This window comes from Prinia subflava, chromosome 1 (genome assembly GCF_021018805.1).
Source record: "Prinia subflava isolate CZ2003 ecotype Zambia chromosome 1, Cam_Psub_1.2, whole genome shotgun sequence".
NCBI lineage: Eukaryota > Metazoa > Chordata > Aves > Passeriformes > Cisticolidae > Prinia > Prinia subflava.
The window spans coordinates 108263739-108291137 of record NC_086247.1 but is presented as its reverse complement, the minus strand read 5'-3'; the positions used below and the strand labels follow the sequence as shown (position 1 = coordinate 108291137).

General features: G+C 38.9%; 1 protein-coding gene across 1 annotated transcript in view; it reads left to right on the top strand.

Annotated features, from left to right (window-relative positions):
• Nucleotides 1-13223: 13223 nt before the first annotated feature.
• Nucleotides 13224-27399, top strand: part of LARS2 (leucyl-tRNA synthetase 2, mitochondrial) — an 86054-nt gene continuing 71878 nt past the window's right edge. Inside the window, exons 1-3 of the mRNA XM_063406986.1 lie at nt 13224-13314; nt 16170-16420; nt 18273-18401. Coding sequence (XP_063263056.1) covers nt 16175-16420; nt 18273-18401 — 375 coding nt within the window. The 5' untranslated portion in view covers nt 13224-13314; nt 16170-16174. The remainder of the gene's footprint in view (nt 13315-16169; nt 16421-18272; nt 18402-27399) is intronic.

The following is a 27399-nucleotide window of genomic DNA, read 5'->3' as shown; positions in this document are numbered from 1 at the left end:
CCTTTCTTTCATGTCACAGAATCTTCTGGTTTCTGAGGTTTTTATGATTGCTCTGATAATTGAACGATTCTCAGTGGAAATAAAAATGTTATTTACAAAAATTGTTTCCCAAGAAAAGTGACAACTAACTGCCAGATTTTTTTCTACATCATACAATGCAATCACAACTACCAGAACACTGATTAAAACCAAAGGTCACCCCTGCAGATACATGGGGAAAATCACTCCAGGTCTCTCGCAAATTGCAATTTCACAAGCTGGCAACCCACCAAAGCACCCCAGCTCAGGTCTGGCCAATAAAAGCATAGAAGCAGCTTTTTCATGTGTTTCTGTACTAAAGTTTGGTGTTAATGGAACAGAACATTCCAATAACCTTTTAAAAGGTTGGACTAACTCAATTCTTTGGGTTGGAGAGAGCCAAGCTGCATTAATCTGGTTATTGGATAATACGTAATACGTGAAAGGAGTAACATAGGAGGGAGAGAGGTGGTGGTTTAAGGTGCTTTCATGTAGCAGTTGGTATAAAAAGACAGAGGAGCTGAAAGGTGGGAGGTTTAGCTTGCTGACAGGGGACAGACACCCACAAAGTTGTTGTCTCTGCCTTGCATGACCAGGCTGCACTTGCACAGTTCCAGTACTATCATCCTGGGATGAGAGGGATATGTGGGGATGAATAATTCAGCTGCAAATCAGCTCTCCAACTGCACTGCATTTTTTTCCCCTGGGTTGCTATTTTTAATTTAGAAACTCCCACGTGTGTGTTTGGTGGATTAGAGGCATATGAGAAATAAAAGAAGGTGGCTGACGCAGGCAGGTAGCAGAGCCTGGGGGTGGCAGGGGTTGAACCAACACTGGCCTATAGCAGGTCCAATACCACCTTCCTGCTGAGGGCAGCACAGGTCTTAGCACCTCTGAGCCCTACTTACTTTGGTGGGAGCTGGAAAAGCTCAGCACTGCTTGCTTGGATTTATACCCCTGTGTTGGCAATCACAAAGAAACTATGCAGTTTTCAATTATAGCCAGAGCTGGATGTCAGGGTATCTGGGTTCAGTTTTAAGGTTTGCTACTTATCTCCTTTCCACAAACTTTGTAAATCCTCTCTCATGTAGTTCCAGATTTGTTAGTGGGGAATTGTTACCACTGTTTCCTTTGGTCTGCCTCACTTTCCTCTGGGGGAGAAACCATCACTACTTGTTTATAGCTACAGAAGATAACTCAGGTGGGAGCCTCTCCCGCTGTAAGGTGTCATCTTCCTATTGTATTTTTTAATCACAAACATCAAAAGGAGAGAGTCATCAAAATGGTGTAAGAGGAAGTAGAAAGGTTTTACCTGCAGCAGCTCAATGAGGAGATGAGGGACTGTAAGGTACAATGGGGTGGAAAAAACTGCCTATTTGGGCAAAAAACTATTGTTACACGTTCATTTTTGTGAGAATTCCGATTGCTGGAAGAGACTGGCTGGCATTTTGATTTGTTCTCTAGTTCCAACAGATAATAAAAACAAAGATCAATCCATAAAGAAAATCCCGTCATGTCTGAGAATCCTTCCTTTTCCCCTTTCTGTGCATACAGTGTCCAGTCCATTACTAATAATAACTGTTTTTACAAAGTCTAGAGTGCTTTGGCAAATCTCTGGCCTGGTAAAGGCATTCATGTCATCCTGTGGATTCAGGGAAACTGATGTTTAGAGTAGTTCATTTTTTGTTAGGTTATACAGACTCTCAACTCTTCAGCTGTAAATCAATGAATATGGGGAACTTCTTAAAAATGAGATAAGAGGGAAGTACTTGAAAACCAAAAATTATTTAACTGTTGTGAGATCATTCCATAGATTACTTCCAGGTTGTGGAAAGTGCCCATGCTTTCAAGGCATGATGCACAGTGCTACCCCTTGTCAGTATCTAAATAAAGGCCTAATTTTAAAAAGCCCTTTATTCTAACTTGATTCTTGATCTTTGAGATCAAGACAACCCTGGACTATTGCTTAATTACTCGATTCTTTGTCAGCAAAATAAGATGCTGAGCCCAGATTTTGGGGGGAAACAGCAAAACAGAAAATGCAGCGATGTAGTAGTGATGAAGAAGCCAACATCCTTCACAACAGGAATTTCATGACTAATGGTTCACCTGGTGGTCAGTTTTAGCCATGTGATAACCAGGAGACTGGGACAAAAAGCATTCTCAGTTACACTCTGTTCAGAGAGTAGCTAATTAGCCAAGCATCTAAATGTCTAACAAGCTCCATTTATTACACATCTTTGGCCTCCTAACTTCTGGGAAAACAAGCACCAACAAGTATACACCACATGGTGGCTTCTCGCACCAACATTTTACAAAGAGTATCTACAATTTTCAAACACTAAACAGCATGCCAGACAAAGGTTTCTCTTTTTTTCCTAAAACATGAATTTAATCTCCAAAAACTACACTTGCCTGCAGCAAGTGTATGAGCTTCAAACAGCAAGTCTACGAGCATTGAAACGGAATCTGGCCTGAGATTTGGAACCCTTGGAGGCATTAAGGCAGGAATGAATTGCTTTATATCATTAGAAAGCCAAGACTGTCTACTTTCCTTGGGAATATAAAGCTTTCTGTTTGCAGCTGCTACTTCATAAGACACTGAGCCATAGCACTGCCCCAGTGCCTTTTGCATATGCACTAGAGACCATTTTAGAGTTTCTAAATTATTATCAAAAACTTAATTATTTTCTTTTCTCTGATGGCACATCTAAAGGCAGATTTCATGGCCATCTTTTCACCTACCTACCTCTCCATCATGTCTTCCAGATTTTTGGAAAGTTGTTGGCATGTAAATTTTGCTTTCCAGTTGTTCTCCTCCACTTTTGTCAAAGCTCAGATCAATAGAGAGACAGCCATCACCCAGCTTCCAACGTGTGAATAGGCTGTAGTACAGTCACTTGGTAGACTTCTACCAGGACAGCATGCAGTCAGGCACACCATGTCCTGCAGTGCAGAATCTGCTGCTGAATGATTGTCCACAGCGTCCTGTGGGAAGTGCCCTGTGTTGGATCAACACCTCAGCCTCAAGCAGGCAAGTACAAGTTTGAGTTTAAACCCTTGGTTTAGGGCAGAAGTGAGGAGTACTTCAATGGGAGCCTGAATGGAGTAAGAAGAGTTCCTCAATTCTTCTGTCACTCTTTATACAAACAATGGGCTGTTTTTAATCCAGATACAGCAAAATGCTCTAATAAAGAACAGGCACTAAATATCCTGGGCAGGCCTTAAGAAATCTTAGCATTATGTTCGTGTAGAAGCAGTGCTAATGTGGGTTGGTGATCCTAGTTGTCAAGCTACCTTTTAATATTAACTCCTCTAGTGGGTTTTTGCATGTTAAAGAGTAGAAAACAATATTTAAATTAACATAAGGTTAATAGTGTAAGTATTTGGTTTGCAAAACATATGTAAAAACTGCAAATATTACATGCTCTGCTTAGATTTGGAAATGTTATCTAGAAAAAAATACATCCAAAAAACCCTTAGAAGTAAGAATCAAAAGTAGGAATCTGGCTGTATGAGTAACAGACAGAGTACCTGAATGGTCTTTTGGTTATTTTGTTCACTTAATGCAAAGTCTTTTTCACAAGTTCAAGCTGAATAACAACAACAAAAGTGGAATACAACTACTAGAGCAACCCTGTACTTTTCATGCAGGACACAATGACAGGAAACACAAACAGGTGACAACAACATCCCTCTGGGTCTGCATAACTAGAAGTGAAAATTTCCTTGCATTCCAGAATAAAACTTGGCATGGTTGAGTTTATTTATGGCAATGGAATCTTTAATGCGTCATGCTCTCCAAAGACACACTCTCAACTTTAAAAGAAAAGTGACATTGATTTAAAAAGTCTTGTATTGTTGAACAGAACTACTTAACATTTAAAATATCTTTTCTAATTTTAGCTGTATCATACAAATCTCAAAAATCTTCTATTAAGAAGCAATACACTCTCCATTTTCTTTTCAGGTTTTGAGACATCTTTTCCTATAACTTCAACTACAAAGAGAAAATGAGTGACAGGTTTCATAACATCAAATCCTGAAAAGCAGGTGCTAATTGGTATTTAAGAATTGCAGTCCAGAGCATTCAGAAGTCCTTTTCATTATATAAGCATTTAGAAGCGAGAGGATTTCTATCTAGTACCAACGGATTTGAATAGCATATGGATCATAGCTATCAACCAACACCATTCTATATAACAGACATGATGTGTAGTCTACATGGCATTAAATATATCTGTTGGTAGTCACATAACAAATTAATAAAAATCATTAAAAAAAAAAAAAAAAAAAAAAAAGAAAAAAAATTAGAAAGTAAATCGTAGGAGATGATCATTAGGAAAGATTGCCAGACATCAAACAGCATCCACAATGCTTTACCAATCCTGTTTTGCTTCCTTTCCAAAGGAAATTAAACTAAAAGTTCCTTTAACTGGACTCTAAGGTGCAAATAGTGCTAATGAACAATATAAGGTATCTACAATTGCATGAGACAGCAGGGGACCATAATAATCATAACAACTCTCCCAGGTGTAATACATGCAACATCGTAACGCAGCAACACTCTCTGCTGGACTCTGAGCAAGCAAGTCCCCATGTGCATCATCCCTGACATAGTAGTTTGCTGGGCCCAGTATCTAGTTACTCTTGTGCTGGTTGTGCTTGGGCTCCTCCTCCTCAATAGCCTTCACCATTCCCAGATCAGCAGCCAAGCTGGGACAAAACATTGCACTCAATGTTTCATGAAATTTCTCAAGCTCACTTCTCACATATCGTTGTTGGCTTTTCTGCCTGTCCATGCATCATGAGAAGCAGCAGATTGGGAATGGAACATGAAACACTAATTTTAAAGTGCCAAGATGTCCTGCAACTTTCACATCTTCACAACAGTCCATGATGGCCAGAGGGCACAAATGAGTCATGTTACAAAAGCTACGCTTCGGGGAGGTCAGTTCCCTTCTTGGTCTCTTTCTGTAGTCAGTGGAAAGAGCAGGGTCTGGCTTAGGTACCCTGTGTTGCCACTGGATGAACTTTTTCCCTTTATGTAAAGCCTTCCTGAGCTAAAATAGGGCCTGGTGAAAACTGTCCCCAGCCTCATGCCCAGAGTGGGCTCCACAAAGGCCCAAGGTGGATTCCCACACGTGGCTCCTCACTGGCCTGGGACAGTGTCACACAGAATTTGTCTACCTGAGGTATAAAAAGGACACAGTGTCCTTGCACAATAAAACAGTTTATACCCTGAAGCACTACCTACTTTACCACCCTGAATGGTAATAACAGCACTGAGTCACCGCCCATAACCATCATTCTCAGGCTTAGCTCATTCTTGAGTAAACAAGAGAATTTCTGTCATCAAAAAAGTATGAATCAAGGTATATCCTGTGCTGAAATTGCATGTCCTTTGCTCAAATTTTCTTTTGGAACAGGAAGGCATGGAACATCCCCTCCTGCCTGTCTCGAGCAAGTCATTTCAATGGGAGTAAGAAACGCTGAGCGAGCTTATCCGGTACATCTGGTATGCCTGCAAGCCATGCTGGCAGTTTTGCTGAAAAATGTGCAGCAGAACCTTCCCCCTGTTGGAATCTTCATTTTTATAAAAGCATAATGAGTTTTGAAGGGGTAGCAGAAAGTGATTTACAGAAATGCCAACTTTGTGTTACATATCTATGAGATATTCAGGATTCCTACTGTACTGCAGGATGGTTAGCTTGGCTGTATCTGTCTTACTTTGTGATTCCAAGCTAAATCTTAGCAAGCAAGGCTCCTGTTCAAACGTTATTTCCCAAAGTAATTTACAATTTTTCCAGGGAAATACGGACTTGGGTGACCAGTTATAGTATTTCCAGAGGCCACCTGCATTACCAAACCTAGACCAGGTCCTGACTTTCCAGAGATTATGCTGTTAATGGGCTAAATTTTGTCCTAAAACTTGCTAGAATTATTGGAGGGAGGAAGCTGTTTCCACTCCTCTAGAAGATTGTTAGATGACCTCCATGATCCAATAATGAGAACCACTCTTACTATCCAGTCTAAATGTGATATGGTTACCTGTGTTTTTTTATTCTTTTCCTTAAATAGGAAAAAGAATATCTTCTCTGTTGCTGGTACTAGGCTAACCAATATATTCTTAGAAAGAATTCAGTATCTTACCATAGCCTTTATTATTTAGACTAAGCAGCACTTCATGCCATCTCTCATATGACATGCTTTATGCTACCTCTGCACTTGTTGCAGATTAATTAATCTTTTTCAGAGAAAGGTGGCAGCAGTTGTGTTGCAGACATGCATTCACCCATGCCTTTACAATGAAGCTTTCCCTTTCTGCTGGAAATACCTTGTCTGATGTATGGTACAGCCACGAACACCTTCTTCATGAGTTCATCCCATGGTCAATTCACAGTCACTCTATGTTCATCTGATACCCAGAGTTCTCTCCACCTGAGTCATCTTTTGTCTTCTTTACAGAAATTCCTCGTTAAGCCTGAAGTGCACACCCTGAAATTCTGTTCTGATCAAACATATCTCCCACTTATCTGTCAGAGTCAAAAAGGTTTTAATAAATGATAAATCTTACCTGTTAGCTATGCCCCTTCATCTTCAGATTTCAAGAGCCCTCTGACTTCATATGCTAATGTACTTAATGGAAATATTGCCAGCACTGGTCCTAAAATTGACCCTTGAGCAACTCATTGTAACTTGCTTCTTGACACCCTTTTCTTTCTCTTCCTCTGCCCTTTCCTATTGGGCAACTCTTCCCTACCTTTCATGTCATATGTTAACCCCCATCTTCTCTTGCTCCATTAGTATTTTCCCATATAGGAGGGTATCAACTACTTTGCTAAGGAACAAATGAGATTTACCACATTTTTTTATTTTGGAAAATCTATTATCTCATTTAAGGGAAGTTATCAGGTTATTCTGGCACCATGTCCACGCCTTTGTAAACTCAGGCTCCTTTCATCCTGTTTTATGCTTAACTAGAAGAATAATTTAGTCATTCTTTCTCCTTTGGTAATTTTACCATGTGTAGAAATACAGAACAAGGTTGAGGGAGGTCACATCCACTTCCATCTGGGGCCTGTTGATAAGCTTATAGATAGAAAACATGAATATACATATGTGTATGTGCAAATCAGTGTTATGTGTTACATATACACATGGGCAACACATACATATGTAAATATTTGTACACAGCAATTTCCAAGCTGCACTGAGCTTTTTAAGGAATACTATCAATTTCACTCATCCATACAATAAGGATTAATTAATACTCATTAATTTTAAGACTTGCAGATATTTTCCTCCTTTTCCACTTCTACTTCTGGAGCCAGCTGACAGCCACAGTGCAGGATGGTTCTACCCAGCACTCAAACTGTTTCCTGCTGATATCATTACAAAGTTCAAGTGCAATCTAGTTGTTGGATAATTGCAATGATGAAGTTTGTCCATTAGTGCAAAAAGCTGTTTAACAGTCACAATGAACAGAAAATGTCCATTTGCCATCTATTTTCAGTATGAGGGCCTGGTTCTTAATGAAAGAAAGGTCAACATATGACAAGGGTTTAATTAACAAGTGTCTTGTTATTCCTTCTTGTCTGACATAGTAGCACACACTTTTGTAATACTAAAATTTATTGTGGGAGCAGGTGGAGGAAGAGAGGTGCAGCACCTGTCTGTAAGCTTACTGTCCAGATGGATGGTCCTCTCCCCAACACGTGTAGAGGATATGTACCACAGCAATGGGGCAGCCTTAGCTAAGGCCTTCAAGCAGCTGGAATCACTTGCCTCTTGGCATACAACTGACTTACCATCTGAAACTGCACACTTCAAGAAAGACAGAAGAATGAAAAGCCAGGTTTCCAAGACTTGCATTTCTAACTGTAATAAGGAGACATAATATTCCCAGATGCCCCTGAGTTTTAGATAGTTTAATGACAATGTAGTGTCACTGTGACCAGAGCTCACCAGCTTATAAGGACTGAGCTCTTACTCCCTGTAAATGACTGTAAATTCAAAGTTTTAAACAGTCTTACAAAAAATTTTTTTGAGATTAAAAGCAAAAAATGTGTAGCTTTGAATGCTGCAAAGGGGTAGTTTTGCTTGCCACTGCGTATAACTAGCTCCAACCAACAGCAAAATTGTGCTAGTGCATTAGGAGATGGCCAAGATGAGAATACAGTACCAATTACTTTGTTTGAAAACCAAGCTGTTGATGAAAGGCAAAAAAATAAAGGTGCATTGATTCTGGTAACTTCGCCTCCCCACATGCACACACCCACTCACATGCTTTTAGTCTGAATCAGTAAGAAGCTGCTGACTGTCATTGATCTAACACCTTTGTGTGGAACATGGAGGATTTGTGTTTTGGGTTAAATGCACCCTTCATGTAAATAACACAATACAAGCACTGCATAAACCCCCCTCAGAATAAGGCTTACCTGGGTATTAAAAATTACTCAGCCCCATGTCCCAGCTCCAGGCTCAGGGTACCAACATCAGCCTGCTAAAACAAGGCTGGTTCAATACAATTCCACTGAGTCTGGATCCTGCATGTTTTCAAAATTCTTCCATAACATTCACTGTTTTAATGAGTGGCACAGGCAGACAGGCACAGATATCTTCCAACCAGACAGGGCCATCCTGGTCACCAGGCACTGGATTTTGACTTCTTATACAGCTGATCTCTTCTTCCACTGACACATTGCATGAGTTCTTCTTCATTTTGACAAACCAAGGAATGACAAATCCTGTGTTGGTTTGGATGACAAGAACCTCCTCTGTCACCAAGGCCAGTCCCCAGCTAAAGTGAGCATCGAACAGTAATACCTGTAATACAAGTAATACCTGTTATGAGTTACCGAAACTCACAATTTAAAGGCTAAGCTCCACCCCTAGTTATGTGACCAGTCTTGCCCAAATCTTTCCTTTCTATTCCAAAAGTATAACTCTGCTCCATCTTCCTCTTTCAAGCATTTATTCTTTCACTACCACAATACTTGAATGCTTTTAAAATAAAATCCACTGCAAAAGTGAAGCTTCTACTGATCTTTTTGGTCTCACTCAGAATTCTTTCCTTTGAGATCTGGGCTCAGATATTAAATGGGGTTTGAAAGGATTTTCTTAAATTTAGTCTATGAATTTCTTGCTTTTTTATATTCTCAAGTGATATTTTTCATATCCCTGCAGTCCAATCACCTGCATTTTTATCTGACCTTGTGTTTTAAAGCAAAACCACTAAATATGCATATATGTAAACAACAGCAAAATGAAACTCAGTAGCAAAAGCCACGTTCAAGGAGTTGGATGGAAAAAAATAATCAAACAAATTCTTTAATAACATGAAATAGGGCTGGGACTTTAAGTAGGTGATAAAAATTATTTTGTATTCCAAATGCTGGGTTTTAATCCTCTTTTTGTAGGAGGCTGAAAAAAATACTAGTTATGTTGTTGATGTAGGAGTAAAAAAACAATGCCAGGAAGCACAAACATCAGTTCTGGTAACTATCAGCCAAAGCAAAATTATATTTGTACAGAAATCTGGGAACCATGTCTATTTAAATGACAGACAACTGGGGCACTTCTGCACATTTCCGATACTGGAACTAATGAATTACCTAACTAACCAATCAGCTCCAGGCTTTATGTGGATGACAAAAATGTTAACAAACACATCAGTGCAAAGTCTGAAAAAATAAATCAGGGGACTATCAGCCTGATGGAAAACAGTTTATGATTATTAAAGCAAATACAGATATTTTTATGATTTCCCATAATGAAATGAGACTGAGAAAACAGATCAGGTTAGGAAGCAAAACTCCAGATGGGGAAGGTGGGGAACACAGAACAGTGGGTTGGGTACCCTGTTTTGAAAAGTCTGAGACATTTTAGGGTTTGTGTCGCTGCTTGCTGTCCGCACTCTGCACGGGTTTCAGCCCAACAGGGAGAGACAGGTGAGTGGGTGGTGTCTCCAACCCTTGCCTGGGCTATCAAGGTATTGCTGGATTTCATTTTTCATTCATATGGTGTGCTGTGTAGCTCACACCTCTGATTCATGATTGCTACGGGATTCTGCTCAGGAACCTGAGAGGTTCCCATTTCCAAAGGGAAGGGACTTGATGCGGAGCAGCTGGCCATCCTTGCTTGCAAATGGAAACCTCTTTATGTGTGTAGTGCTCTTCACCTCAACTGGGCAAAACACCATAGAGCTCAGAGTGAGAAAAAGTAGCAAAATAACAAGAGGATTATTTTATGTTGTCTTGAAAACAATTTGAGGCCAATTACTGCCTCAAATTTAGAATTACAATTTTTAAAATACATTTCAATCTCTGGACTGTTGAAGTATCTGATATTAAACATATTGACCCATATTTCTCATGTTCTGCCATCAAGATTAGAGCTGATTGAGTTAGACCTTTGTCTTATCTTTTAAATCCATCCATCCATTAGTTAGACCTTTGTCTTATCTTTTAAATTCATTCATTTCACTAAAACATTGCTTTCTCATCCTGACAATCTGCTTATGTATTTGATTTGCTAGAAGCTGGGGCTAATCTGTTTGGATTAATATTAAATTAATCACAATCTTAAATGTTTCCTGGAAAGTTAGATGCTATATGCTATACACAAAAGTTGACCTGCCACACCTGAAGAACACTCACTTAGGTTTGGGCCCATGTGGAGCCTTCAGCTCTTCTCTTCTTACCATATTAACTGACAACCCAAACTGAGTTTGGTTGAAGTCAAATCTATCCTGGGATTCTGATGAAATGGCCAAGTACTGTACCAAGTCTTGGCTATAGGTGCAATTCTGCAGATGCTATTTTAAAATAATTAAACTAGGAGAAAATAAAATAAAATATTCTTATTTTCTTCTGGAAGGACTTTACTGGTATGACTTACTGCTAAGAAAAAAAAAAAGTTAAGCAGGTTTGACATGAGCTTGAATTGTGTGTTACTTAGAACATGTAAAAAGTGACTTCTTTTTTAAAGATACTACCGGAAACTTACTCTGAGAATATACTGAAATTTTGTGTCACTTTCTGTTGATTTTATTGGAGCTTATTGTGCAATCTGGATTCTAATAGTGAGGAAGGCAGCCAATATCAAACTAAGCTAGACAAGATATAAGATTTTCTGTAAACAGAAACTGAAATTAGGTGAGGAAAACCAAGACCAACCAGAAACATTCTGAGAAGGAAAGGAGCAAAAGTATTCTGCGTAGTATGATAATCCATGAAGGCCAAAACCAATCCAGACATACACTGCTATTTGGTTTTTGGGCTTATTTATGGTAGGAGTTACTTATCTATTAAGCACTGACTGTTTGGCAGCACCACTTCAAAAACACTGTCAAGACCCCATGTCAGCAGTGCCTAGAAATGGCAAAGAATAATTGTCCTGGGGTGTCAAGAGGACAGCCAAAAGCACATCAAAGCTCCAAAATCTTATACTGGCTTTATTTTATTGTGGTCTCACCCAGTCTGCTAAACTCTCTGAGATAATTTTCATCCATTCACTCAGACGTGAATCAGGAGAGTGAAGGGATTAAGGCCAGTGTGAGGGGAAATCATCCTGTAAATTGAAAACGTGTCCCAGCCGGTCATGAGCTCTCATTTATCCTGAGGAAGGGACTAAGCCAGGGACTGCACTGCCTGTCCCCATGCACAACAAAATGCTTCAACCTCCCGCAGTTCAGGAACTCACACAGTAGCTCAGGGAGAAATTTGGGAAGGAAGGCCTGTTAAAGCCAAATCACCATCACTTGCTGACGGGGGATCACTTGGAAAACAGAGTAAAATTATGCACAGAGTCATGGGGAAACAATACTAATTTATCAGCAGGGTAACCATCAGAGCTGCTCTCTGTTCATTTTTGTGGTGAAAAGGTCATAATTTAAGCACACTTGACAGATACACACAACCAAGTGGAAAGCTTTTATTCAGTAAATACTAATTTTTAGTCACATAAGAAGGCTGACTTTACTGCAGGCATTGCATTGCATAAACAGAACATGTCTGTTTAAACTGTGTTGGAGTTCACAAGAGTGAAGCAAAAGGTCTAAAAATGAAAAGAATCAACAGTTGCCAGCAGAAAAAGGGCACAAACACAGGGTAAACAAACAAACAACAACAACAAAAATATTTCTTGTTCCTTGGAGGCTACTACAAGTTACTTGCAGTAATTAAAACCAACTCTGAACTCCACAGTGTTGACAACAGGGTGATATGTTGCTTTCCAGACTGAGATAGAATTAATTATGCTGTGCTAGATTGCCCTTATTGACTTGTGCCACGTTGTCTAGGATGACCCTATTGAAGCAGGGAGGTTAGGTCAGACAACAGCCAGGGGCACCCTGCACTAGAGCTGAGCTCATTCAAACATACGGAATTTCAGGACGAGAACTGCAGTGCCTTTCCCGCTCCCAGGTACCAATTTTGTGATCCTCTGTTTGTGACTTCTGCTTTTTCCTCTTACTAGTCAAAAAGACATCACAAAAAAAAAAATCCCCAAACTATTGCCTTTGTTTCAGAATTTGCCAAAAAAACCCCAAACAAATAAACAAACTAACAAAAAACCACAAAAGGTAAGTAAAATGATTGAAATTTCTGAGATCTACCCCTGACCTATACAGTCACTTTACAAGACATTTGTGTATATGCTGTGGAGGGGAGCAAAACTAACCACACAGGAAAGGTCAGGTTGGAGGGGACCACCGTTGGTCATCTGGTCCAACCTCCCTGCTCAAGCAGGATTATTCCAGAACAGCCGGCACAGGATTGTGTCCAGACAGTTCCCGAATATCTCAAATGAGGGACACTACACAGCCTCTCTGGGCAATCTGTTCCAGTTCACGATCATTGGACAGCAAAGAAGTTCTTCCACATGTTCGGCTGGAACGTCCTGTGCATCAGTTTCTGCCTGCATCACTTGTCTCATCTCCTACTGCTTGGCACCACCGAGAAGAGCCTGGAAACATCCTCTTGGCAGCCCCGCCTCAGATATCCATAAACATTAACGAGGGCCTCCGTCTCTCCTCGCGGCTGAACAGGCTCTGTGCATCTTATATAGAGCTCAACGCCGGTAAGTTAATTTTTTATTATTTTTATTATTTACTATCGTTCTACCTTTCCACGTTACACCCGGGAGAGGCGGAAGCTCTCCCGGCTCCCTCCCAGCGCGGAGCCCCCGCCCCGCCGGGCGGTGCCAAAGGCGCCTCCGCCCCGCTCCGACACCGACACGCCAAGATGGCGGCGCCCACGGCCCGCCGGGGGAGCTGAGGGAGGGCGCGCGCAGGTAACGGCCCCCCCCCCCGCCCGGCTCCGCCTCACGCCCCTCGTCCGCCGGGGCCGCCGCTGCTCCCGCCGCCCGCTCCTCCCCATCGCCCCCTCCTTCGGGCTCCTCGCCCGCCCCAAGCCGGCTCTCCCGGCGGCCTCGTGTCCCCGGAGCCCCCCTTCTCCAGCCTCCCTCCGTCTCCGCTCCCCCGCTCGCACTGTCCTGCCCGTGGAGTCGCCTGCACCCCGTGCATGCTTCTCCAGCGGCGGGACACCCCCAGGGCTGAGTGAAATATGCTGGGCCTCGTCAAGCAGGACCGTAATTCAGTCTCCCGCGTGCTCACTGCATCTTTCCAAACGTTTTGTGTGTCAAGAGAGGTTTAGATTGGGTATTAGATAAAAGTTACTCCCCCAGAGGGTAGTCGGGCACTGGAACAGGTTCCCCAGGGAAGTGGTCACGGCACCAAGCCCGACAGAGCTCCAGAAGTGCTTGGACAGTGCTCCTGGGCACATGGTGTGACTCTTGGAGTGTCCTGTGCAGGGCCAGGAGTTGGAGTCAGTGATCCTTGTGGGTCCCTTGTCGCTGCGGACACTCTATGATTTATTTCTCTGTCAGACAGCCCCTTCCTCCTTTCTTGGCACACCTGCCTGAGTAAGACAGTTTTAGGCTCCAAACCTGCTCCTTGAAAGACCCACACAGCGCTGGGCTGGAGTGCTCTTAACTGGGGCAGGGAGGGGCACTCTTCTTGTCTCAGTCCCATGCACACAAGCCTGGAAAGGAAAAACAGCTTAGTGCCATGTCTTTCGGGTTTGATTATCCTCTGTGCCATGCATCGTGGCTTGGCCCAACATACGGCTGGCTGACCATTGCATCTTGTGCATGATAGTGCCTGGGAGCAGGAAGGGCACTGCAGTTCTCTGTCTCATCCTGAAATTCCGTGTGTTTGAATGAGCTTAGCGCTAGTGCTGTGTGCCCCTGCCTGTTGCTCTGATCCCTGCTTGGATGACCTGTAGGGCCTGAGGTCACCCAAATGTGCCCTCTCAGGCATGACATTGGCTGGTGGGCTTCCCTTGAGCTCTGCACAGGCACAGGATCTGTGTTCTTTCTGTCTCGGAATCACAAAATCAATTAGGTTGGAAAAGACCTCTGAAGTTGAGTCCAGCCTATGACAGAACACCACCACGCTGTCAACCAGACCATGGCACTAAGTGCTGTGTCCCTTCTTTCCTTAAACACCTCCAGGGATGGAGACTCCATCACCTCCCTGGGCATCCCATTCCAGTATCTCATCACATCTTCTGGGAGGAAAATTATCCTGATGGTCCAACATAAACCTCCCCATGTGCAGCTTGAGACTGTGTCCTCTCTCTTCAGTGAAGCATTATATGCACGTGTAGCTCCTGGGCTTTAAAATACTTGCTTTGTGAATCAACAGTGCTGAAATTTGCTTGCATAAGGAAGCACAACTTACACTGTTGTAAAATAAATGTAATAGAAATAAGACATAAGTAATAAGGAAATAATTAGTAAAAATAAGCAAAAAGCTTTTAAGTACTGAAATGCTAATTTTGAGATGTGTGATGTTATGGAGGGTGGGAAGTTGGAGTCTTCTCAATGACTCATGTGCACCTGCACTGGGAATCCTGAGTGCAGTCCTGGATTTGTTTTTATTACAGTGAGAGAGATTATGGAGGGTAGCAACAAGAAATTCAAAGCACTGGTGTGACATAAGTGAAAAAAATGTTTATAAGACTCAGCTTGATAAGTAAGAGAGAAAAGGAGCAATTCTGTAGCTAGGTAATGAGACAGGCAGTGAGGGTTTATGTATGCATATATGGTGAATGTTAAAGGAAGCATAACTCCTACTAGATTGCTGGAGATCTAATTTAGGTGCTATAGCAATTATTTCTACTGATAATGTTTCTGTCTTATGGGAAATGCATAAGTAAAATCTTTTCATATACAGTGTTTCTCTACACTGAGATTTTACTGATGTAACTGTGCAAGGAAAATTCTGAACTGACTGAAATAGCTAATTTGGTAAAAGTGTATTGGGCAAAAAAACCCCAAACAAACAAACAAACAAAATCCACCACCAAAACACCAAAACCAACCATAGAGGATAGGAAATACTGATGTAAAAATGCCATTAAAGAAAAAAAAATAAAGAAAAAGGCAATCAAGGTGAGAAGGAAATATCAGAGTAGAAGTTATTTTAAAGCCATATTTTCTACTGTAGGAAGCAAAATCAACAAATATCTTGTTGAGACTAATCCCAAATATGGAAACTGTTTGATCTTTCTCCCATCTTAGTAGCTTTAGAAGACTCTCTCTAAAGCATTTGAGGAGTTAACCGGATTTTTAGTTGAAAAAGAAAACCTTAGCAAAATAGTTGGTTTAGAATATCTGGTTGAAATCTACTAATTATAGTCATCCTCCCCCATCTCTTTTCAGTGATGACAAATTCAGTATTTTTACAGTATAATTTCATCCAACTTCCTCTTCTCTCTGTTTCATTCTGAATTTTTACTAACACTCTGTTAGCCATCTTCTATTCACGCAATGGAGCTTCTGGAACCTTCAATTGACTGATTATGCCTTTATGGAAAACTGAATGCAAGAATTTTATTTTATTAGATAAGACATCTAATACAATAGTTTTGTTCTGTGCGAAGGCCACCGTTAGTTCTTTTGACTAAAAATACCTACTTCTATAATTCAGACACAGAAATAAAATTCAAGTTCCATGGAAAGCAGCTGAGTAGTCCAAGTCAAGCTAAAATAGTTTCATAGCTACCAATTTTCAGTATAATCATAATAATCATTGAGTTCTTGTTATATATTGTGGCATGAAATACATGTTTGTGTCTTTTCAGATACCATGAGCCTAAAAATGCAGTCAATTTATGGAAGAGTTGGCCCTTGTTCCTCTTGTTTGAAGAGACAACTAAATGGCTTCCTGGGATTAATTAAATGGCAGAGAAGACTGGTTCCTGCTTGTGTGAGAACTATTTACAGTGAGACGGGGAAATGGGAAAAAAACTATGGGTTGGAGACAAGAAAACGAGTTGAAAATTGGTGGTTCCCAAGAGTAAAGGATCAATTCTGCAGAATTTCAGAAACTGATGTAAGCATTATGAGAAATTTGGAGATTACATGTTTATTTTTTCTTTTCTTAGAATGAAATGAATTGAAACTTACTTAGTACAGATGGCTTATAATGATTAGATGTGCATTGCATTTCAGAGGAAAATACTTTCATGTAGATTATTAAAAACCATTAATGAAATAAGTAAACAAAAATAATAAAAAAAATTCTGAGGAAAAATACAGTGATAGGCAAAGTATAAACTCGTAAATTTAGGAGGTGTTTAAGTAATCAGTTCCTTCTTTGCATATTATACAATATTTGGCAATTAATAATTTGAAGTATTAAAAGAAACATCTATTCATAACTTCTGTAAACGATTTTCTCAAGGTTCTGTTCCCAATGTTATGACAAATCTATTACACTACACCCTGTGACTCACTAAAATCTGCGTTAAGGGAAAATAATTTTTTTAATATTTTCTGGTTTACAGTCTCATAGGAATAGTAAGTGACTTGAAGAAGAAAAAAAGTTTTCCCATGCAATAAAAGATCTTGCAAACAACAGTTTCTCAGTCTCTGACTCTTTTTGCCTTCACAATTATTTGGTCATAATAGATAAAAAACACTTGTGGCCCTATATTTTTTGTTCGTCTCCCTTAAAATGTGCCTTTTCTCTGACAAAAAAAAAACAACAAACCTCTATCAAAATGTTGAAGAGAGAAAAGAGCTTGCTTTTTCTGGGGAAGAAAACTGAGATGAAATGTTGTTCATGCATACCTGTAGCAGGGAAAGCATTCATTTAAATTTGTGTCTTTTGTATAAATATATATGTAGGACTCATTATAGCATATGTATGCTAAGTTCTAAATTGTATTTTTAATTCTATTTTTGTTTTATCCTTACAGTTGAAGTAGATTTAATAACATCTAATATTAAGAGGCAAATAGTTTGTAGTGCTGCAATGAAGTACTAGATTATTTCTGATTTTGCTGTGATTTAACAAAACTGATAAAGAAATATTATTTGACAAATACTAATAGAGTTTTATTCAGTAAAAGATGAAAGCTGCCTGTTATTTTTTTATTATTAATATAAGAAAAATAATGTAAGAACTTAGCAAGTACCAGTGATACTTGATACTGTCAACATATCAGTGATGAATTCAGTGGTAACCAAGATGTATTGGGAATAATTGATGTGAGAGGGGATTTGTGATTTCTTTGTAACTTTTGTCATTTTAATTAAACCTAAGTAAATGAAATTTTTAGTTTCTTTTCATGATGCAAAATATTGCTTGTAAGATGTGTTTGGATCTGAGCACACATAGTGAAACTGAACAGTTTCCCTGTAGCAGATGTTCATGCAATTACAAATGATGTATTCACCCTGGGAGTTACTGCAGATCAGCTGACCAAAAGCAACTGGCCAGGAGTGAGCTCTGTGTTTGTTGTAGATACAAAGTAAAGCATGAATTATTTAAACGGTTATGAGAGTAATTGAATCTGCTATGTTTTCATGTTTTTGTTGGGGCAGACTAAGAACACATAGATAATCAGTTGCAGATGCTACAGTGGCAGTGATGCTTTATTAAGTTCAATTCTGTCAGTATAGCTTTTTTTGAGTAAAAGGGAATTAATCTTCGTAACATTCAAGTGCTATAGAAGTGTCAGTGTAAATTGATGAGATGGCAGCAAAGTCTGGTAAAACACCTCCATTTACAGCCCCAAAGAATTTGATCCAATGAACTTTGTCAGTGCTCACTTGGATCAGTTCCAGCAGAAGTGTGTTTCTCTTCATGGTGCCATGTAATAGTTTATAATGTGAACGTGTATTTATTCAAGTGAAATGCTAACTCATGTAGTTACTAGTTTCTAAAAATTTCTTTCTAGAAATCAAGACCAAAATTTTATGTACTTTCCATGTTCCCATATCCTTCTGGGAAGCTTCACATGGGCCATGTTCGTGTCTACACCATCAGTGATGCAGTAGCTCGGTTCCAGAAAATGAGAGGGATGCAGGTAAGAATAGATCAGTGGTAGGATTGGGTGGGTTTTTTTAATGTTTTAATACTATAATTGATCAGGAAATTAGTATTTTCCAAAATCTATGAAAGTGGAATATGTGCTACACACATGTAGATAATGACCCATGAAGCTTTGAATATTGAAATGTGAGACTTCATTGAAGGTGGTGGTGTTCAGAACTCACTGTTGGTAAGAGATGCTTAGAAGCTACCTCAGATGGTAACAGCTGATGCTGTATGAGGTGCCTGAATCTCCTGATGTGTGGCAGTGTCACTGAGACTTGTGGGCCACACAGTTTCTGTGAGAGGAGACTGGCAACCCTCCTGCCATCTGGGTGGGACCAGGGGGGAGGAAAAGATGTACCTGGCAAGAGAGAATAGACATTACCAAAATCAACTGGTTTTGCCTCTTCTGCTCCTGAGAACCATTTCATGTCATTTGTCAGACACAGAGGGAGAGCTGAGAGAGAAACCCTTTTTTTTGTGACTGCTGCAAGTCAGATGAACAGGATCATGCCACATGTTACATCATGTGTGTGTAGCTGAAAATTTCTGTTCTGTAGCATCTGACCCCTTGGCTTGCCCATTTCAGCCTTGCTCATATGTGTGAAATATCTTATGAAGGTACAAGCTTACAAAGTAGGCTAAGGCTTTCTTACTATATCTGCAAGGAGAAATCCCATTTTCCCTTCCACATTTCTCTGTTTCCCAGCCTCCCCTATGCGTGCCGTAATTTCTCCCTCACTCTCTTCCATCTCTCCATTAGGCTGAAGGGGTAGCTGAGAGCCTTATCCCTGCAATCTGCAGTGGGATCCTGGCTGGCATTCTGCAGGAAAGGCTGGCAAGGTAAAATTTGAAGGCTGTAAGGAAGGTGTGGGAGAACTGTGGCCTGAGTGACAGCCATATTACAGGGGAAAAACATTTGGTTGAGGGAAAATGTGAAGAATCTGGGAAAACAGTAGGGAGGATGAATATGGAAAGAGAAGGGAACAAAAAGAGAAAAATAGCATAGGCACTGGATCTAGGATGACAGGAGGGAATCTGTGATGTACAAGGGAAAAGGAGCAGCTCAGGAATATAGGTGTCCACCTCAAAAGTGTACAAAGAAGATGAAACTGAGAAAGAATTGTTAGTTGCTGGTTGTGGTGCTAAGTGCAATTTCCTTGCTGCAAGTGCTGTAGAAGTGCAGCATTTCCTGGGTTTATCACCATCCGTGAGACTTCGATAGGTATCGTCACTGCATTATGCAGTGTGCTGCCTTTCCAAATACTATGTGTTTTATGCCAGTGATCTTAGGCTTTCAAAATTACAGGAAAAAGAAATAACTGCCTTAGACTTCAAAGGAGAAAAAACCCCTCAGTGTCTGTCATAACACCTTTCCCAACTCCTCTGAATGACCAGAACTTGGATCTCCCTAAAAAAGTTGAGCTAACAAGCCATTTGAAGGAATGCTTGATCCTTCCTTGATGTTAAGACCATTGATGAAATCTCATTTCAGGATGTAGCCCTCTCTTATCAATAGCAGAGAAGGTAGCCAGTAAATTGCTGTTGAGAAAGATGAAAACTTACTTCTTGTACTTGCAAAAATAAAGTGAAAGTAATTATCTACATCCAGTACCATGCTCTAATTGTAAACTTTTGAATACAAGGTAAGTAAGCGATTTTAATAGAAACATTTGGAGAAGAGTAAAATATAATGTAATTCCAATGAAATGCAAAAGCCACCATGCAAACAATTTTTTATTTCCACAATTGCCTACTTTTTTTCCCAGAAAAAATCTTCCAGACTTTTCAAGTTTTTACATCTTGCATTTCAGCATATTTTTATATTTCATGTAAAAATTACTTTGAAGAAGTGCCTGTAGAACATGCTGGATTTCTAAAAATACTTGTATCTTCTGTTATGTTAACCAGTTTGAACATCTATTTTTTGACTAAAGGTGGGCAGCTAAAGAATTTAACTTTCATTTACAATTAAGAGACATTAAAAATCTCTCAGATGATTTTCTGAGTATGTCAGATTAAGAGATATTGTGTTATTGATATGCATTTACTTGCTGGATCTTACATATACCTTAAAAAACTTCTCCTTTGTTATCCATGCTAATTTCTCCATCACTTAAAATTAGAGTCTATATAATTGATTTTTTCTTTCCAATTAATTTATCAGCCTCTAAAAGTTCTTTCTGCCCTTTTTCATGGTTGTACAATCTGTCAAAAGTTATTAAGATGTTTAAGATACTGTGATCATCATAGGCGAAGGCGTGATTATATCATAAGATTTGATACATTCACTAGAAAAATAAATTTGACCCTGTATTCAAGGAATTACTGGAATTCTTCAGTATACAATAAGAAAGAATGCTTTAGAAACAAACTGTTAGTATGCATAATTTTGAAGTTATTCTATTGATTTTCTATTTCTTTCCCAAACTTTGGCTTTAATATTGCATGTTTGAAAGCCTAGGGACTGCTAATTTTTCTCCAATCAAAAATCTGAGTAGAAGTGAATCTGTTTCAGGCATTCAATGCAAGGTTAGGCTAAGATTTTTGATCAGCAATGTTGTTTAAACTTTGCATCCATCATTTTCAAATAAAATGAAAAGTGTAAGGCAATGAGGAATGATGGGCTGTTACCATGAAAATTCCAGACAAAACCATTCAGATTTACAGTTCCCAGGGAAAGTTTCAGACTACAATGTATGTTTGTTATTGAATAAACAGTGAGGGGAAATGTCTATGGTGTGTATGCAGTTGACAAGAATATATGATTGTGTAAGAGAGCGATTTATGTTGAATAAGGTGGAGGTATTTTTCATAAAGAATGCCTTAATGCAAAAATAGTGAATTAGTTGTACATTTATTTAATCTAAACAGGGAAGAATTGGCCGATATTTTAGTGAGGATAGGCTAGAATATATTTACAAAGGGATTAGAGATCCTTTAGACCTTCTTTGGAGTGCAGTTGTGTAATTTTTTTGTATTGGAGGTATTTTGAAATTTTAACTGGGAAAGTTTTTGATCATTTGGATTCTGTTGTGGTTTTGGATTTTCTAAAATGTTACATTAATATTCAATTTTTTTCAGCTCCATAAGGTCTGGTTTTGTTTTCATTAAAATATTCTAGAGCGGTAATGCACACTGAACTCTACGGATATTTCCCAGAAACCTGTACTGCACTAGCACTTTACGTGTGAAAATAAATATCTATTGCTCTTTTCCCTACCTTGTTTCTGAAAGAAATACTGCTTCAATATAAAACTGTAGATGAAAGCATTGAGAGGCGTTGTCTTGTTCCAGCACTCACTCCTCAAGGACCTGTAGGCAGTGCATGGGAAATAAGCTGTCATGCACTGGGATTGAGTTGCTGGATAAATTATTCGTAGAGTACATCTGTTTTAAGATCACTTGTTTATGTTTTGATTACTGAAGATGAAGTCTCTGCATGGGAAATGAAAGCCATATAGATTACTTAGCATGACTGCATTGAACTGGTCTTTCCAGAATGTGTCAAGGGTGACGTTTCTTGAGGTGCAATTAAAGCAGTTTTTGTATATGGAGAGTTCTACAGCTTATTACAAACATATTTATTATAAAGTGCTATGAAAAAGTAATTTATATATTTTAAATTAAAAATTTGTAGCTATTAATAAATAAATGCAGAACTATGATGTGTAGTTTCTGGCTGTGTTTACTCTGTGAATTTACATGCCTGTTGTGAATTCAAATGTAGGAGTTTTGTAAGAAGTGAAGAGATTTCCTAATCATTATTTGAGAGTGCTGTGTAGAAATGATAGAGATATTCATGGTGATTTTCACTATGGAAGATTTCCAGTGTGCTCTGGGAAAAAGTATTTACCATTACTTTTTCATGCCATCATTAACATGTCTTTGATAAATTCCGAAGTGGATACTTTGTGCCTCTCAGAGGACTGAGAATAATTCCCTTAGTGATCAGTAAACAGAATGATTCAGTTCAATAGTTCTTGTGTTATCTTCTTAATGAAACTGGTACCAAAGCAAGGCAGTCACATGTGAGAGTTGTACAGAACTGAAAATAGTCCTTTCTGTTACCAAAGCAGGGTGAAATTCCTGCATGCTAGAATCACTCTATACTAATTATTTCTTAATTTATGCCTAAACTGGGATGGATGAGATTTGAATATAGTCAGTGGTATTTCTGCAATATCCCTAAATGTGTTAAAGAGCATTTTCTTTTTATCCATAACATATCTTCTTTTAAATTGAATGTATTTTCATTAATTGTTTTCGCTTTCAGCAGTGCATCTTAATACTCTTGAAATTGCAAAAGTGAATGGTATTGAAGCCAGACAGGCAAGTTTAATTAAAACTCTATAATTAATCATCAGCAGGATGAATTATTTCAGCACAGATCCGCTTTCTGATCACTAGCATCACTAGCTGCTGTTCTCCACCTTTTTTTTGTTTGAGTCTATTGTGTCCTTTTGTCAGGTTATTTCATGTAGTATAAAACAAGTAGCAAATATTACAAGTATTGTGTGTGAATTGAATCTTATTTAATTTCAGTTTTCCCATAGTCTGTACTGAAGGTGTTAATGAGATCACTCTGTTTCATTTTGAAAGAAAAAGAGAAAATTAGATACAATTTTAAATGTAATTATGTTAGACAAGAACGTGTGAGATTAAGGAGGCAAAAAATAACTTTGTTCTCAAAATGTGTGTGGTACTCTGTGGATGTTGAATAATTTCTCATATTTTATGTTTTATGAGAATAAAAATAAATGGGCATTTTATGTTTTGATAGAAATCTGTATGGGTTGATTATTTTGAAAATGCCTTCTCTAATACGCAGCACTACATTGCAGAGAAGCATTGAAATAGTCCTTTTTAGAATGTACACACTGGTCAAAAATTCCTTATTTTAATCTATTTCCAGGCATGCCTTGTCTGATTGAGGGAGTTGTTTGTAATTTTATCATGTTGTGTAATGGTGTCTATTACCTGTAGTGGTTAAAAGAGAATCTAGGCTTCACTCAGGTGTAGGTCTTGTATTTAGAGTGTTCTGTAATACATCAGTTTACATCAGATTTTCTGCAAGTTCAGCCCACTGTAGGCAGCCAGTGGAAGGAGCAGCCATCCATCCTTTCCTTTGCCCTCTCCAGCTGCAAGTCCTCGCTGTCTCGTGTCTGTGATTGCACAACTGCGATCCACAGTGGAGCTGGGGGTGTTTTCTGGCAGCTGGAACTTGTAATCATGGATCCCCTGTTCTGTCAGCCTTTTTTGGTTAGTTCATGTCGAGTGTGTCATGGGGCTATAAGTAAGTTTGGGAATGTAGACTTTGCTGTATCAATTCAAACCACTATTTTGTCAGCAAGCCTCTTAATTTTAATTTCTGGTCATCTTCTTTTATTATGCATTCTCTGAATTAAAAATACCGATTTGTGGGCCTTTCTGACACTGATTCTGCTGTCTTTCTTAATATTTCAAATGCATTGATCCGAGTGCAAGAACAGCGTGTCAGCTCCCTGGTCATAGTTCTGAGACATACTGAGCACATGAGGGGAGCAAACATGTTCTTTGTGTCCTTAAAAAGACCGAGGAAAATTCACTGAATCACCAGTCCTGGTTGTGTTGATGGAGGTTTAACCGAGTGTCATGAGATCATTGTCAGCTCTGTTATATAGTACACTGATCTCACCTGCTGATGTCAGTGTGATGAGCTGATTGTTACAGTGGTGAAGAGATGAAAATGCTCTGAGAGGAAGAGCTGAGACCTCAGCACTGAATTAATGGGAGTTTCTGTGTCTTCCTCCCCTTGGTCCCACAGTAACACGAAGAGCTCTGGCCATCGCTAGCAGATGTTTGACGCTGTGAAATGATTCTTAAAAATGCTTCAAGCCAGAGTCTTTGGGATCTAAAATGTTTCAAGATGCAACTGTTTTCATTTTTAATAATTTGTTCCCCAGAAGACCACTCGGTGTGGTAGTTACTGAGCACTTTGTTCCCCGCGCACTGTTTAATCCTTTCTTGTAAAGTTTTACGCTCCCATGCAAACCGTCATAAGTGGTAGAAAATTCTGGTCTTTCATAGATGATCCTGCCTGATCATGAGAACTTGTGAGGATCTGGAGTTACACCATGTGTGTTCAAGACTGATCTGGGTGTTTTCAGCATGAGGAGTTCACCTGCCTACTTCATTGAGAGGATAAACACACAGCTGCCTTAGGTGATAGCACTGCCTTCTGCCATTGTGAAATGACTGAAACCACAGCCTGCCTTTTCTTTTGCCCTTAGGCTTATGCAGCCTCCTGTTTAACAAGATACAGTCATGATTTGTTTTTCTTTCTCCTTGAGGCTTAGAGATAATATTGTCTGCCTAGAGAAGTGATGCTTGGAAAAATGGTCATGCAGTGAACAGAATGGATCCCTCAGTTACATAAAGTTTAGAGGTTGCTCTTGAAAGCAATCAAGTCAGCATTCCAGAAAGTGGATGACGTGTTTTCTTCTGCTCATCTGTGCTGCTGGAGAGAGCAGCCATGCTTTCTGCTAATTAGAGCAGTGACCAACCCATCAAAGAGCTACAAGGAATAACCCTTTGGTCTTCAAAACTGCTTTCTATTTTTTTCTTCCTATTTTTAATTTATTTTGAACCATCAAACTGTTCCTTTTTCCTTTGTGGCAGCTTTTGACATGTTAGTTACATATTTTCTTCTCTTCTTCCATTCCTCTTCAGATTTTTATGTAGAATAAGTGCAGTTAAGATGTAATGTCAAATGCTGCATGGAGACTGTGGCATTTTTGCTACAGATTACAGCCAGAAGGAGCTGACCTGTTGTTTAGACAAATGCATTTCTTTCAAATCCATTCATGGTAGAGAAGTAAAAGAGACAATAAACTTGAAATGATTTTCTAAACCGCTGTGCATGTTACATTCATCTCTATAGCAACTACATAAATAGATCTATCCTGGAGGCTAATTTGAGGATATTTTTAATGTCTCTTTAAATTCAGTTTTCTGATTGAAACTTGAATTAGCATACTTCCTCAGACCTTTAACTTGAGGAATGCTATTGGTCGTTAAATTGAACTTTTGAATGGGAAGAGTGAATATGATATTTTTGATAAAGGCTAGAATTTGGAGGATCTGTGTGCACAGGTTGCTCCTTCCAGTGCTGATGGTGCAAAGATAAAATGTCTGCACATGAACTGTCTGGAGCATCTGTCAGCCCTTTTGGGGAGTCTGTAGCTGCTAGTGAAGTTGTTTTTCCCACGTCCTTTTGCTCAGGAGGATGAGAAATGAGATTGTGCCTTGTGTTTGGGTGCCTGTGTGTATCCAGGAGATCATCAGAAGCCAAATTTTACAAAAAACTAACCAAGAGTGTTTTTTTTCTAATCTCACTTAATATGATTCAACTTGTAGTACAAGAAGGCATTTCTAGGAATGTAAGGGCAAGGCATTAGTCTAGGGCACTTAAACAGAGAAAATATGTATTCTACACGGAAAAAAAAAAAAATTTTATCACATCTGTCCAGAGATAGGTTGTCAGCAATACTTGCGATCAAAAATAACTGAGCTGCATAAATTAATATTTTAACGTGTCCATAAAAAATTCTATTGATATTTATAGCTTATATAAAGTGTAACTCTCTTTTTTTTTTTTTCTGTTATACCAATAGTTTTGACTGGTAGGTGGATGGTCAGGGAGGGGAAGGGCTGGGCAGAGGGAGCTGTGCTTCAGTGGAGTGTTAGGAAGTGGTTTAGACTCCAACATTTTCCATGTAAACTCCCCCCTCTATTTGTGAAGAAATAGGCAGTTAAGATTCACAATTTCTGATACTATGGTGTGAGGAACAATAGCTTATTTGTCTCATAGTTAGGGAAAGCTTGTAACATAGAATAGCATTGCAATTTCTGTTAGATTTAGACATCAAAAATGTGCTGTGCATGGGCCCTTACTGGGCTGGCTTGGATCACAAATGATCACAGGTTAGTACCTTTGGTTTTGTTGCTGCACCAGTAGAGTAATGATAGAAGGCAGGTTTAGTTTTAGATCAGTACTGTAAATGAGAATGCTGAAGAGTCACATCTATTAAATCCTGTTGCTTTTATGCTGTGTTGGTGCCTAGGGCATCTTTATAAACACTATAAAATATTTTTATGAAATTTATCTGCTTATCTAATATTTCTCTATAAAATATCTTTATGAAATATTACATTAAGTCAGAAGATTGGAAAGTGGTGGAAAAGAAGAATAAAAATAATTCAAATCAGTGACAAAAGTAGCTTTTATGCTTCCAAAATGAGCAGATTTTTCACATGGAGATATATTATGAGATTAGTATGGCTGGGATTGCTTTTTTATGGCTTGTTTGCTTACATGCCACTAAGAAACATGTTCTTTATATAAAAACATATTTTAAGGGGTAAAAATGTTGATTTCTTTCACCTTGTAAAGTGCTAGTCGTGTTTTGCTATTGTTAAACTTGTGTAATTTTAATCATGATTATTGAATTTATAGCACATTCGTAGGTTAAGAAATAGAATTGGCTTTATCAGGTGTGCAATACATATGTATTTAATGACAGCATCTTAAGTACTGGCCTTTCTTTCCTTGGTTATTAAACAGGTTTTTTGAATACTTACCACATTGCTAGATTATTTTTCTAAATAATGTGCATGTTAACAGGAAAAATACATTTCTATTTCAAAAGAAATTATTTATTACATTTTGTAGTAAACTTTTTTCCCTTTATGTATTTGTTGTCATGAAATAACAATTTGTCAGTCTGTAGTCTATATTTGCAAAAGATATTTTTTCAGTAAAATTTGACTAAAACTGTTCTTCCTCATCTTCCTAATTTTATCAGGTGAATTTAAAGTTATCAGAGGGTATTTTTCTTTTATTTTGTTTTTTCAACACAAAGTAAAAAAACAGTAGGCTACACATCAGTTACAGTTATAAAACTGTTGGTTCAATTATTTTTACTTAACATCTTTTATTTTAGAATGAT